The sequence below is a fragment of the Gasterosteus aculeatus genome, chromosome 4 (genome assembly GCF_964276395.1).
Source record: "Gasterosteus aculeatus chromosome 4, fGasAcu3.hap1.1, whole genome shotgun sequence".
NCBI classification, from domain to species: domain Eukaryota; kingdom Metazoa; phylum Chordata; class Actinopteri; order Perciformes; family Gasterosteidae; genus Gasterosteus; species Gasterosteus aculeatus.
The window spans coordinates 34,283,781-34,297,874 of NC_135691.1; the positions used below are offsets into that span (position 1 = coordinate 34,283,781).

Genomic DNA, 14,094 nt, shown 5'->3' on the forward strand with positions numbered 1-14,094 from the left:
TAATTTATCTTATTTTAATCACCATTTTTTTACTCCTCTTAGTGTTTTATTGTGATTGTAAAGTTGGAGGAGTAAATAGTATCTATTACATAAATTCAGTCGGTTTTGTCTTGTATTTATTATATTTCTTTATTTCACTCTGCATTCGATTATTGTCTTTTAATAACGGTGTAAACAAAAATCTCCCAAACATAAAGCCAGGATCCAACAGACTGTAAAATCCCCACTTTTAGGATGACGTGGTGAAGGAGGAGACGGCTGTTTGGCTATTTAGCGCCATCTTGCGGCCACATTGCATCTTACGTATTACATCTCAGGTAAACAGTGGATACGTGTTTTTAAAATGTTCATCTCTTTGCCTCCTACACGTCAGAAATGATGTTTGACTAAAGGTGCACGCTCAGGTTGTCCCTTTTATATCGGAGCTGTCAAACAATCAGTTTGACCTGACGTTTCCTAGAAGTGAGTCAGATGAGTTCTATTTACCCAGCGAACGCTGCAGGTCAAGTTTCAAAGAGTCCCTCTCTTCTCCGGCCTGCATGAAACGCAACAAATATTGACGTCGAGAGGGAGTTGATCAGTTCGGTGGATTTTAACCTCCGGTGTTCAGCTCGCCTGTGTCTCCTTCGGCAGAAGTCGGCCCCTCTCCCAGTGCTGTTTATTTTTATTTATGTGTGTGTTTGAGGGTTTTTATGTGCCTGGAAACATGAGGCGTCCGCTGCTGCTTCTTCTGGGGCTTCTGCTCCTCCAACAGGGCCGCTGCTTTGAGTTTGTGATAGACGGAGAATGGGAGGACGAGATGGTGAGTTTTTTAAACCAATATCTGTGTGGGTTGTTTGTTTTTAATGACAAGAAGACATTGTCTCCTTTTTCACATCAGCGTTTTTATGTGATTTTAAGATACAAGTGAAATTCAGAATCAATTCTTTGAGAAAAAATTTAAATGAAATCTAAACTCTTGCCCAGAAATTTGACCTTTAACACTCAACTGGTTCATTTATATTCCAATATTACATGATACATACATGATGGTACAGAATGATAGTGGCGTTTTCCTTTTCTTTGCCTTTAGTCAGACAGACGGGATCATCGGGAGAGACACAAGGTGAGATCTCCTTCCACACAACCGGACTCACGATCAAACGCACACTTTCTCATCGATTGCGGTAAACCAATCATGGACCCACTGAAGGGGGAACGGGGTGACATCCGTTGTGACGGCGTGTCACCGGGTTTCTTAACGGCAGCAGAACATTTGATCTGTAATCTCTCGCAGAGCAGATTGAGACCGATGCGTTGGTGTGTTTCAGAGAGCCGTGTTGACCAGCGAGGAGCAGGAAGACTTTGAGGTATGACCACTGTGACAGAGTTTAACCTTATCACACAGTCAATAAGCTGCTGTTTGAAGAGATCCACATGACTCGCGGGTTATTGACTTTCCTCTCTCTCTTTGCGTGCTTCTCCTCCCAACAAATCAAATCAGTTGGCTTATTATTTTGTGGTGCTGTTGCATTTCAGGTAAGTGTGCGGGAAATGGGCGTGAGTGGCGTCCACGTTAGGGAGCGTCGCCGATTCAGTCCGGTCTCGATACAAGCAGATCCAGAGTCAAATAGTTTGATATCGTAAAACCGTCCGCCATCCTGCACAGGCCGTCCGCGGCGATGACATCACCGTCAAGAGCTACAAGGTGGAGAGCCGCATCACCTCGCGCTTCGCCCACACCACCGTTAGGAGCTCGGTGGTCAACTCGGGCTCCAAAGCCCAGAGCATCGGCTTCAACGTCCAAATCCCCAAGCGAGCGTTCATCACCAACTTCACCATGTGAGTCCCGGGGGAGGAAGGGGGGAGGTCCAACGGCCTCTCGAAGATGAGACTTTTGACCCGTCGGCGTCTCCTTTGCAGGAACGTGAACGGGATCATCTTCGCGGGCTCGGTGAAGGAGAAGACCGTGGCCAGGAACCTGTACGCGCAGGCCCGAGCCAGAGGCAAGGCAGCGGGCATCATCAGGTACGACTACCCCCACCACCCCAAACCTCGCAGAGCTCCTTCTGCGGTGGAGTCACTGCAAAAAAAAAATGTCTTTCCGCTCTTCCAGGGCAAACTCCCAGGACATGGAGACGTTTAAGACCGAGGTCTTCGTGCCCCCCGGCAGCAACATCGAGTTTGAGCTGCACTACCAGGAGATGATGCAGAGGAAGCTGGGCTCCTACGAGCACTGGCTCCACCTGCAGCCCGGCCGGCTGGTGCCCCAGTTCCAGGTGAGTGTTGTTTGTTTCCTCTGTGTCGACCCCGCCGAGCGTCAGCTGACCCGGAGTCTGTTCAGGTGGACGTGTACATCTTCGAGCCAAAGGGGATCTCCTCGGTGAAGACGGTGAACTCGCTGGGAGAGCAGTTTGCGCATCTGATCAAAGTGACCACGACCAAAGACAAAGTGAGGCCCGTTCCAAAATGTCACATGAATATTTAAGATGGAGAAACACGCTTTCTGGGCCGAGGTGTTCATCTTTTATTCCTCAGGCTCACGTCGTCTTCAAGCCGAACCTGGGGCAGCAGAGGAAGTGTGAGAACTGCACCGACAGCGGCATCGACGGCGTCCTGTCGGTCATATACGACGTGACGAGAGACAGCAACGCTGGAGAGCTGCAGGTGACGCTCGCTACTTCCTACCTGCTCCCTTCCTCCTTCCTTCCCGTCTGAAGCCCCATTTGTCGCCTTTAACGTCGCCCGAGCGCAGAAACAGGTTTCGCTCTGCTGTTTTTTCTTCCAGGTGTCAGAAGGCCACTTTGTCCACTTCTTCGCTCCCTCCAACCTGTCCCCCCTTCCCAAAAACATTGTGTTTGTCATCGACGTCAGTGGATCCATGTGGGGGGTGAAGATGAAGCAGGTGAGTGCCCGCACCTGCATCCTGGGTTCAAAGACTTCTGCCCCTCCCCCCTCACAGACATTTTGAGTCCTTTGTGAATCCTTTCTGTGTCCACATCTCCGCCGACTTTGTAGAATGTGTTCAACCTCTCTCGCAGACGGTGGAGGCCATGCACGCTATTCTGGAGGACCTGACCATGGATGATTACTTCAGCATCATCGACTTCAACCACAACGTGCGCTGCTGGAGCGATGATCTGGTGACTGGCACCTCCCTCAACGTCAAGGACGCCAAGAACTACATCCAGAACATCAAACCCAACGGAGGTGAGAGAGGACGTTCTTCTCGAATTGAGTGTTCCACTGGTCCGATGGAGTCTCGAACGTGAACACCTTATGCCTCCAGGTACCAACATCAACGAGGCGCTGATGAAAGCGGCCCAGATGCTGGTGAAGGCGACCTCCCAGGGGCTCATCGACCCTCGCTCCGTCTCCATGGTCATCCTGGTGTCCGATGGAGACCCCACTGTGGGTAAGACGGACTCACCCAGCCGCCCGTCGGGTTTACGGTTCAATGCACCCCGTTGCTGAGATGCTGATTCCTCGCAGGCGAGATCAAGCTGAGCACCATCCAGAAGAATGTGAAGCGGGTGATGAAGGAGGACTTCTCTCTCTTCTCGCTGGGCATCGGCTTCGACGTGGACTACGACTTCCTGGAGCGCATCGCCACGGAGAACCGGGGCATGGCTCAGAGGATCTACGCCAACCACGACGCCGCGGAGCAGCTGCGGGTACGACGACCCCCTCAGCCGCTTGCATTGTTTATTCTGTCCGATGGAACATGTTCAAGTGCAGAAATGTAAAAACCAAGACAGAAGATTCATTCATTCTTGACCTCATCAACGTTTCATCTTCATGCCTTGAGCTGTTTTTTTTATAGTGACAAGCAGAAGATCAGGGTCTAGTTCCCTGATGGCCTCCTCCTCTTCTTCGCTCTGCAGGCCTTCTACAGCCAGGTCTCCTCCCCTCTGCTGAGGAGGATCTCCATCCTGTTCCCAGAGGACACTGTGTCCGACGTCACCCAGAACCGCTTCGACAAGTACTTCCAGGGCTCTGAGCTGGTGGTGGCCGGGAAGGTTCTGCCGTCCGATAGCGGCACCCTGACCAGCTTCACCACCGCGGCCGCGGTGAGTAAACAATCTAACTAACGCGAACGGAATGGTGCCTCGCCGTTCGTCCTCTGACGCCGTCCCGTTGACCCACAGGTCCGTCTGGACATCACCTTGGAGACGGAGGGGGACTTGGCGGCGTTGGACACGGAGCTGGCCAAGCAGCAGCACTCCTTCACGGGCTTCGCCAGACAGATGTGGGCCTACATCACCGTCCAACAGCTGTTCTCCGAAAGGTAAAGTAACTGAGCTTAAGGTGCCTCAGCCTAAACAGCGCAATGACGTATTTTTCGTCTCTATTTTACCTGTTAATGAGCCAAGAAATCGAACTACGCAACGGATGACTTTGGTCCTGGGAGTCCACAGGTCCTTTACGGTGGACTAAAGCGTGATGGCCATCCGGTGAGGATTTGACGGCCGCTGTGTTTCCTGGTCTCCTGCAGGTCTCTGGCTCCCTCGGCTGCCAAGAAGAGGAAGATCACCCAGAGGATCATGGCGTTGGCCGTGGAGCATCAGTTCGTCACGCCGCTCACCGCCCTGCTGGTGGAGAGCGATGACGGAACGGAGAGGATGCTCGCCGACTCGCCGAGGGACCCCAAGCGCGGCTGCTGCGCAGGTACCTGAGGGAGGATCGTTGATCAGGCGGCAAGCTGCATTCTCTGTAGTGACCAGCAGGGGGCGACTCTTCTAGTGCCAAAGAAGTCTATAAGGAAATGACTTCTCTCTTGATTTGTTCACTCAGTAAACAAAGTTTATCAATACAAACAACAACAATCATTTGCAAACTTGAGGCTTCAGAACTGCGGACCACAAACCAATTGGTTTATATATATATAATGTATAGATTTTTAAATTTTATTTTTGTTTAATAAAAAAATGTAACATTCCTTATGGAATCGATTTAAACGAGCTTCGCTTTACTTTTCTGTTTGTGTCGCAGTGACCTTCGGCGCAGGCCCGCCGCCCACCCTTCCGGATCCTGTGGCTTTGGTCTACGACGTTCCCGAATGGGTCCAGATGACCACCCCGTCCACCCCCCACGAGGCTGGAAAGGGCCCAGAGGATTGGACCCTGCCTGAGAAGATAAACCTAGGTACAACGCGCGCGCACACACACACACACACACACACACACACACACACACCTGCAGAGTTAACGTGGCTCAATGCGCTCTTCCTCCAGTGGATAACGACCCCCACTTCATCATCCACCTGCTCAGAGGAAACATGGACGTGTGCTTCAACATCGACTCCACACCTGGACACATCCTCAACCTGGTGTCTGACAGTGGAACAGGTACCTGCAACCAAAAGCGTGAACGCCGCTGAACGCCAGCGTTTTTTGTATTTTGCCGAGCCTGTGACCTCTGACCCCCCGCCCCCAAAAAGGCTTGGTGGTGAACGGCCTGCTGGTCGGCTCCAAGCAGCCGCACAAGAGCAAGCTGAGCACCTACTTCGGCGCCATCTCGGTCTACTACCAGCCCGACAGGGTCGCCGTGACCGTCGCCACCGACCGCGTCGACTTCACCGACGGCCGGAGCAACCACTCCTTCACCTGGGGCGCCACGGCCGACATCACGCAGGACGGGTAACCCGCCACGCCCCACTGGGAGGAGGAGGGGAGAGGGGGGTCGGGCTCCTTTGGGCTTCATTCTCGTGTGTCTTTCTGGCGTCTTCAGGGTGAGGATCTCCATCGTGAAGAACTCCCACGTCTCCGTCGTGGTGAACGACAACATCCGGGTGATGGTGCTGCTTCACCGCGCGTGGAAGAAAAACCCCGTCGCCGTGGACTTCCTGGGCGTCTACATCCCCAACGACAACCAATACTCGCCGCTGGTCCACGGGCTCATAGGTACGCCCCTCAGACTGCGTTGTGTCAGATGATAATCTGCTTCATGGAGCAACGACTCGCAGGAAAAGTCCAAATGAGAAGTACCGACTTTGTGTTTCAAGTGGTGGCCACCGATTTGAGTTTGGTTGATTTGAGTTTCTCCTCAAAGAATCACACACGAGCAGAACTTTAAATCTTAGCACTGATAATAGTATTAATAATGAGCCACTAGGTTTCCTGCGGTGTGATGTTCGTGTGCGATCTCCGCAGGGCAGTTCTCCAGAGAGCCTGAGGTGAGCGTGTACGGCGTCCACGAGGGAGACGACCCTCTGAAGAAGGAGGCCACCATGGAAGTGAAGGGCAACAAGCTGCAAGTCACCAGGTGCGTTTTCGCGCGTGTGAAAGAGATCTGAAGAAACGCGTGTCTTCTGTAAACCGTTCATGTATTTCAGGGGTTGGCAGAAGGACTACAGGCGCGATAAGAAACGCGGCTCCAGCGTCTTCTGCTGGTTCGTACACAACAGCGGGAAGGGCTTCATCGACGGCCACTACACCGACTACATCGTCCCGAACCTCAGCGGCTTCCTGCAGACGCTCTGAGACGCGGAAAAAAAAAAAAAAACCCACCCACAATGTGCTTTTCAAAAAAAAGATGGGAACACGACTCACGAAAGAACATTTTGTTGAATTTATTTGGAACAAAATGTACATTCTGCAATGCTGAGATCAACTTGAATGCGGATACAAAATAAAAAAAGATAAACACATTGACTGCGTTGCTCCTCTGGGGTGATGATGCGTTTATGTACAAATGACTCTGACACAGTAGAGTCCCTGAGGTTTTTGCTTCAGGCCAGTTTAGAGAAATCCTCGTAGGCGACGTCCACTCTCGTCCCCTTCAGGTGACCCTGAGGACGACAGAAAGAAAGAATAAACACGCAACCGATGGAAGGAAGCAACTCATAATAGCCTTGTTAAATTGAGTGTGTTGTCAAATATTTCAGTCAATGTGGGATATTATGAAGTTAATTATCAAATGGGAAGAAAAGCTTGTCCAGCGCAGCGTGAATTCAGAGTGTGTGTGTGTGTAAATAAAACTGCCCGGGTTTGGTTTACGGCGCTAATATCATTTAAATATCCTAGAATAAAAAGAATCCAAGAACGGTGTCCCTGTTGCATTTGAAAATAAACGGGCCTCACTGGACAGGAGGAAAGATACTTACAAACTTAAAATAAAGCCTAACTTCTAATTGATAACATGATTTCTTGATTTGAGCGATGCCAATGAATGCTGATGAATATCCAGTTCTAAATGTGTGGGATCGGCCTCTGGAGACACTTACAGACTCGAGCGTGAGCGTCGCGCTGAAGTTCTTCTCGTCGATCCCCTCCAGCAGAGCCTCGGCGTCTCTGTGCGGACCGTTCAGGATCAAGACCCGTTTACCTGCAGGCAGTTTGACAACGAGAAGCTAAGGAGGAGCGAGACGTTCCCGCCGCAGAGGCGCTTTTGAAAAGAGCTCCGGGGGTTTCACCTGGTGCAGGTATGACCGTCTCCACGTGGTTCTGGTCCAGTTTCAGTTTGTCCCCGGAGTCGATCATCTTCACCACGGCTTCGTATTTCTCGCGCACCTCCTACGAGAAAAAAACGAGCAAACTTTCAGCGACGCGCCCCTTCAGGGTTCACACTACCGGGTGGGGAGGGGGGGGTCGCTTGCTGTTACCGTGATGACGGCCTTCTTCTTGTGGTACTTCTCTCCCAGCCGCTTGGTGACGACTTTCACCACGATGTTGGGCTGCAGCCAGTAATCCGTTCGGACCGACTGCTTCTTCCTCTTCTTCTCCTCCATCTGAACGAGACGCGTCACAGAGCGGGATGAGCGCCGAGAGAAAGGGCGGCGCGGATGAGAGGAGCAGAAGAAAAGGACCATCTTTACCTCCATGATCTCCTCCAGGGCGGATTTCTTCTTCTTGTCCCCCCTGGTGTCGGAGCTGGCGTCTTTCCTCTTGGTGGCCGCTGCCGCCGCCGCCGCCGCTTTGAGGGCACTCGCACCCAGAGCAGCGCTTCAGGGAAACACAAAACCATTGAATTCACACCGGCTCGACAATTAGCCGCCACCATTGGCAACGTGCTAAGACCGCTGTACCTAGATTTGGAAGGACCGGCGACGCACGCAGAGGCGCCCATGTTGAAAGCGACTGCGGGAGGAAAGGTGAGCGTGAGCGGAAAGACGTCCACGAGGGAAAATGAAGGGAACCACAAAAAAAAAAAAAAAAAAAAAGAACAGACCTTTTTCTTCTTCGCTCTCACGTTTCAGCTCGGTAAAAACTGGAGTTTCCTACAGAGTGAAATACAGAAACAACACAGGGGATTTATTTTTTTAAACATATAATGATACATAATACATAAATGAGCACGTGCGAGGCCGAACTCACCTCAACCTCCTTGGCGCCGCGGCCTCGGCGGACCTGCTCCTCAATGAACTTGGCGCTCCGCTCCTCGTCGTCCAGGTCCTGCTTCTTCTTCCTCGCCTGCTCCTCCTGGCGCCGGATGGTCTCCGGGTCGCGGTCGATGTACTGGACGTACCAGCCTTTGGGCGTCTCGTCCACCTTGCAGAGACCTGGCGGCAAATTTTGATGTAAACCACGCTTTACTTAAAAGGCACCGCATTTTAAATGGATGTGACAAATCCACAAATGTAAACGCTGTATCCTCCACGTTTAACCACGTGAGCTAAAGATATGAATCAAATGCATCTGTAAGTATTGAGACAGATCGGTCTAATATTTACTCAATCCTGCAATGCCAGTAATTCCGCGTCGGTCTACTCTGCAAACATGGAAGCCGAGTTGAGTCCCTGAATGTCTCACGGTGGATCGTGGAGTTTGAAGAGGTGCGTTTACCTTCTCGGCCGAGCCACTTGGTGAAGTCGGTGAGCGTCTCCCACTTTGTGGAGTTCATGTGCACGTGCTCTCTGTGGCTGATGTATTCGTTGTAAATGATGTTGTTGTGCACTCGCTTGGTCCCTGCAAGAATACACACACATGTGTAAAAAAAACACAAAAAAACGTGATGACACAGCTGCTGTGGAACATCTGGACAAGTTGAGTGGAATCAGGACTCACCGAAACGTCTGCTGAGCAGCTCAATGAAGTCGTTTTTGAACTCACTTGAAAGAAATGAAACGTTGATGAAAACTCGCGCCTGAGGAACAAGACTTTACGTCACTTTCGCGTTATTAATGAGCCATAAGGGAACTCACTCTGAGAAGTAGTCCATGAACTTGTTAGGGTCCTCCGAGGCCAGCAGCAGCTGCCTCTGGTGGGACTCGGACATGCAGTGACATTTAAAGCCATTCTGGAGGGACAAATAAGTTAAAACACACAACCAAAGAAATGAACTCAATCGGACTGATTTCAGCCAACGTCTCACCTCATCTCGGCATTGTTTTTGACACATCTGACAATACCACCTCAGCTTCTGGAGACCTTTAGACTTAATCCGGTTGGCTATCGCCTTTGGGGAGAGAAAATCCGCTTTCCCCATTTTAACCAAAGACGACAAACAGAAAAACCCACTACTTGTTTAAATACAACGTTTAAACAGAGGGGAGAGGCTCCCGGAATGGCGGCTGGACCACGAAGAGCTACTAGCTGCTAACGTAAACAGTTTCCGCATGTCGAACGTCATAATCCCGCGCGAAAGCTTCAATCACGCGAGAACTGTGGCTGCTGTCAAGGACTCGTTGTAAACTTTGGATTTTAAAAGAGAGATGACGGTCGGATTGATTTTGAGTACTTTTATCAGTTAGAGTGAAATAAAAGAAAACGATGAAGAGAAGAAAATGTGATAACAACTAATGAGCACAAACAAAATAATTACCAGTGATATACAATACTTCAAATATAAAAATGTAGATTTTACTGTACTTATACATGTGAGTCGAACGTATTGCATGGACTGCTAAATCAAATTAAAATGACACAATCACTAGAGCACAATTTTTAATACAGAAATTTTTACATATTACATAGACATTCACTCATACACATAGCTATGAATACTTATTTTTTAGGACCGTTAATGCGTTTGCCCCACTTAACGATATATTTGGCAGCTCATGAACGCACCATCCGTCCATTTTGCCTGTTGTTTGCGCCTGCGCAGTTGTGCTTGTCTGACCTTCATAGCAGTAACCATGTTCGCCAGGACCAGCGCGTTGGTGTTCTCCCCACAATGGTAAAGTCAAACGCATTTAAATACTTTCACGGGATTCTTTACTTGTACCTCACTTGTTTGTTCCTCGTGTGATACTTGATTAGAGTGAGAGTGTACCGCGTAGTCTGTAAGTCGTGCAGTTATTGAACGCAAGGACGCGCTAACGTGCAGGCCGCGGCTAATGAATGACATCGATGTGCTGCGATCTGAATGGGCAAGTTCACAGCAGCTAACGCTAGCTTAGCTCACTAGCTTACACGGTCTGACATTGCGCGAGAACTAATTAAAGAGAATAAACGGTTAGCTAATTGATTGAAATCATTGTCGCTGCATCGGCCATCAGAAGCCTATGAGGACAGCTAACCAGGGCTAACTGTCAACGCTTACGAGCGCAGCGGTTACTAAGCTAACGGATGCTAGCACATTGGCAGCTTTACTTAGCAAGCAGTCAGGTTTCATCCAAAATATGAACGTGACACAGGCTGCGGTTGCACTTCCGCCGTGTTATTAGGGCTGTTCCGTGTTTGTGCTGCTCGCAGTGAACGCTCACTCGCGGTGTTTCTGTCCCCAGTGGGCAGGTCAGGAGCATGGCGACCCTGAAGGACAGTAAGTACACCCTGTGCATCCTCCCCTCCTCATGTGCAAAGACGACAGCACCCACGCACTCTGCAGACAGCCACAGGGAACCCACATGGACGGAACGCTAGATGCTAAATGCTGAAATACATTCCGAGATAAATATCAGATCCAACCGGGTCAGTTTAGATGAACCGTCTCATCATAGTAAATCACAGAATGTCATTTCTCTACAGTTTGCCAGTAATTAAGGATAATCAAGTTTCCAGACAGATTAATGTGCTTTGAACTGCATTCATACCATATCGGGTGTTTAATCCTGGATTGATAACATCCTTTCTTTCCTTTAGTCACCATCCGGCTGAAGTCCATCAAGAACATCCAGAAAATCACAAAGTCCATGAAAATGGTGGCCGCTGCCAAGTACGCCCGTGCTGAGAGGCAGCTGAAGCCGGCCCGAGTGTACGGCACCGGTGCTCTGGGTATGCACACCTGTCCTCCTTCGCTCGATAGTGCGTATTTTGTAATGTTTTGACGCAGCTCTCACCGTATCACCGTTTCCTCTCCAGCCCTCTACGAGAAGGCCGACATCAAGGCGCCGGAGGACAAGGCCTCCAAGCACTTGATCGTCGGCGTGACTTCCGACCGTGGACTCTGCGGCGCCATCCACTCCAACGTGGCCAAGGCCATTAAGAGCGAGATCGCCCTCCTGACCGGAGCCGGCAAGGAGGTCATGGTGATCAATGTGGGAGACAAGCTGAGGGGCATCCTGCACAGGTACACACGGAGCACCGCTCCCAAACATTTAATGTAAGACACCGGTTCAATCAGTCTGATGTCAATGTTTATTTACAAGAGACATTTCTTGTCCTGTTTAGATTTAGGAGAGTTAGACATTACATTGCAGTAATTGCAATGCCAGATTAAACAATATAATCCGTCTCATTAAGTCTTATGAGATTTGTCTGATTTATCTTTTTTTTTTAAAGAACAAGTGTGCAGGTGATTAATTTACTGTACTAATCACGCCGACTGTTCCTGATCAGAACTCACGGACAGCACATCATTCTGAACTGTAAGGAGGTCGGCCGCAAGCCGCCCACCTTCAGCGACGCCTCCATCGTGGCCGGCGAGCTGCTGGATTGTGGGTATGAGTTTGATCAGGGCTCTGTCATCTTCAACAGATTCAGGTACGTTGTTTACCTTTTTTGTTTTGTTCATTTGAGCGCTTCCATGAGCCGGGAGGGATTTTAAACGGAGTCTCTCTCTCTGCTGCAGGTCTGTTATCTCATACAAGACTGACTCTAAGCCTTTGTTTTCCGTGGACACGGTCACTAACTCAGGTAATGCTGTTAAAAATCCAGATGTTGGCGCAGATCCTCAGGCCCTCAGAGATGCTGAACCTGTTGTGTGTCCTCCCTCCCTCCCCCCCCCCCCCACAGAGAGCATGGGCGTCTATGATGACATCGATGCTGATGTGCTGAGGAACTACCAGGAGTTCGCTCTGGTCAACATCATCTACATGGCCATGAAGGAGTCCTCCACCGCTGAGCAGAGTGCCAGGATGACGGCTATGGACAGCGCCAGCAAGAACGCCTGTAAGGACGCGCTTCATTCCCTCCACGCTGCTTCTCTGAAACGGCGGTTAGAGGATGTCAGGACATCATTCATGTTAAAGGAGAAATGCATTTATTTAGCAGCTTTCCAAATGTGCAGCCATGTGGCAACTTATGCAACAGTGACAAACTAAGAGCATGTGATGAGGTTTTATTATTATTATTATTATAGACTTTAGAGCAGCTCTCTGCAGCGCCTGATTGGCTCCTCAGTTTGGATCAAACTTCATGCTTTGTAGCGACGCCCAAATGTCTTTTTGTAGTTTTTATATTTGGTACGAGGCCACAGACTGTTGCCGTGTGATGAAATGTTCAATCTTGTGGGATTGAAAATAATACAAAGTTTTTTTTTTTTTTTTTTTTAAATGGCTCCTATACAAACACCAAATACACAAAGTTTTACGTTTCCATTGACCCCGTTTCTCGGCCCCCCCTCCCTTCAGCTGAGATGATCGAGAAGCTGACCCTCACCTTCAACCGTACCAGACAGGCCGTCATCACCAAGGAGCTCATCGAGATCATCTCTGGAGCTGCTGCTCTGTAAGTGTCTCTTCTCTCTACCGTGCATGTCCTTCTTGAAATGTCCCCTCTGAACTCTTGTGCTCCTCCTCACTCTCTGCTGATCTCAGGACCTGAGGCTGGTTCTATGAGAGGAGGTAACACTGTTAGGAGCCTTTATGTAGCAATACGTAACGTAGCTCCTCTGTAGTAGTCAAGAGTCTCCAGATGTGTCCCCTTGTCCTCAGCCGTGTTTAAAGGAATGTTTGTCCTCACTTTCTTTTTTTTCCCCCTCTTTCCAGATAAACGGATGAGATCTTCGTTTCCATCACCTAATAGCTCTTCAAAGTACTTCAGACACTGTTGTGTTGTCGAGAGTCAATGAACATTTGTGCTTCTATTTGTAAAATATGTGGAGAAAATAAACCCCTTACAGAACCAAGATGCTTTTCTTCATCCCTGTGTTCCATTATCTTTATTCCTCCCAATAAATGCTGATGCTTCACTGGATTTCATCTTCCGGATTCGAAAGGACAAGAAAATGAGTCGAATGGGTCCTTTAGTGAAAGGAGCCTGCAGAGAATAGATGGATGTTAAATATTTTACACAAACCTTTCACCAAAACTGGTATGTTTTTTTTTTTTTTTTTAAAGGGTCTCAAGTAAATTTTGACCACCTTGTGCTTTTACTCTATTTGCAGAGAACAACTCCACCTAAACCATTAAATTAGTCCTTCAGAGAGAAGATGTGGATTTCTATGTAATTCTTAACACACTGAATTTACATACAAATATGAAATCAATTCCGAAAGTAGCACAGTGCAACATCCATGACCAAAGAATCACCCGCACAGACTACAACCGGGGGGGCGTCTAAGCCAACGTCAATTCTACATACAATAAAGAAACCGATTAAGTGCTTAAATTGTTTAAAGTTAAGACGATTACCTGACTGAAGTGTGACATAACTTTATAGTTATTACTCAGATCTGTTAAACTAATGTAACATCATTATACTAGAGTGTAATCACTAAAATCAGCATAAACACATTTCGATTAAATATAAATTCATTATCTGCCAGGGAAGTCGAACATTTACAGAAAGCAAGATGTATGGTGAGTTTTTAGTGGGCACATTTATTTAGCAAGTGTAACTATTCCTGAAATGAAACGACGTTTCACCGAGTCGTGACTGCTTAACAATAAGGGATCGATAACCTTTTAAGCGCCGATGTGCTCGCTACGTTTGCAGCTCACCAAGTGTCCACCGGGTGGCGCCGTCTGATAAGGAATGCAAAGGTGTGCAGGTCCTCGGCAGCCACCTGAAT

At 49.0% G+C, this 14,094-nt stretch overlaps 3 protein-coding genes across 5 annotated transcripts; 2 read left to right on the top strand and 1 right to left on the bottom strand.

Moving 5' to 3' along the window:
• Nucleotides 1-411: 411 nt before the first annotated feature.
• Nucleotides 412-6,628, top strand: itih2 (inter-alpha-trypsin inhibitor heavy chain 2). The gene is made up of 21 exons (XM_040173536.2): nucleotides 412-802; nucleotides 1,073-1,105; nucleotides 1,311-1,349; nucleotides 1,649-1,821; nucleotides 1,903-2,007; nucleotides 2,096-2,258; nucleotides 2,324-2,431; nucleotides 2,518-2,646; nucleotides 2,768-2,884; nucleotides 3,021-3,189; nucleotides 3,269-3,394; nucleotides 3,472-3,653; nucleotides 3,864-4,049; nucleotides 4,128-4,267; nucleotides 4,475-4,647; nucleotides 4,972-5,124; nucleotides 5,214-5,327; nucleotides 5,420-5,618; nucleotides 5,710-5,882; nucleotides 6,132-6,243; nucleotides 6,314-6,628. Exons 1-21 carry the CDS (start codon nucleotides 671-673, stop codon nucleotides 6,459-6,461), a joined length of 2,874 nt encoding a protein of 957 aa, XP_040029470.2. The 5' UTR covers nucleotides 412-670; the 3' UTR covers nucleotides 6,462-6,628.
• Nucleotides 6,536-9,606, bottom strand: kin (Kin17 DNA and RNA binding protein). Its single transcript, XM_040173537.2, has 12 exons — nucleotides 9,292-9,606; nucleotides 9,122-9,216; nucleotides 8,985-9,028; nucleotides 8,763-8,885; nucleotides 8,295-8,479; nucleotides 8,149-8,197; nucleotides 8,006-8,057; nucleotides 7,796-7,922; nucleotides 7,583-7,708; nucleotides 7,394-7,493; nucleotides 7,205-7,305; nucleotides 6,536-6,769 (listed from the first exon to the last, which is right to left on the bottom strand). Exons 1-12 carry the CDS (start codon nucleotides 9,403-9,405, stop codon nucleotides 6,710-6,712), a joined length of 1,176 nt encoding a protein of 391 aa, XP_040029471.1. The 5' UTR covers nucleotides 9,406-9,606; the 3' UTR covers nucleotides 6,536-6,709.
• atp5f1c (ATP synthase F1 subunit gamma) lies at nucleotides 9,575-13,209 on the top strand. 3 transcript variants are annotated; one of them, XM_040173539.2, is made up of 10 exons: nucleotides 9,575-10,098; nucleotides 10,649-10,683; nucleotides 11,004-11,135; nucleotides 11,223-11,430; nucleotides 11,700-11,843; nucleotides 11,932-11,996; nucleotides 12,096-12,251; nucleotides 12,713-12,809; nucleotides 12,899-12,925; nucleotides 13,070-13,209. In XM_040173539.2, exons 1-9 carry the CDS (start codon nucleotides 9,980-9,982, stop codon nucleotides 12,903-12,905), a joined length of 963 nt encoding a protein of 320 aa, XP_040029473.2. In that variant the 5' UTR covers nucleotides 9,575-9,979; the 3' UTR covers nucleotides 12,906-12,925; nucleotides 13,070-13,209. The 3 variants fall into 3 exon arrangements, with proteins under 3 accessions (XP_040029473.2, XP_040029474.2, XP_040029475.2); XM_040173540.2 differs by lacking the exon at nucleotides 12,899-12,925; XM_040173541.2 differs by lacking the exons at nucleotides 12,899-12,925; nucleotides 13,070-13,209 and having other exon boundaries at nucleotides 12,713-12,813.
• The last annotated feature ends 885 nt before the right edge of the window (nucleotides 13,210-14,094 follow it).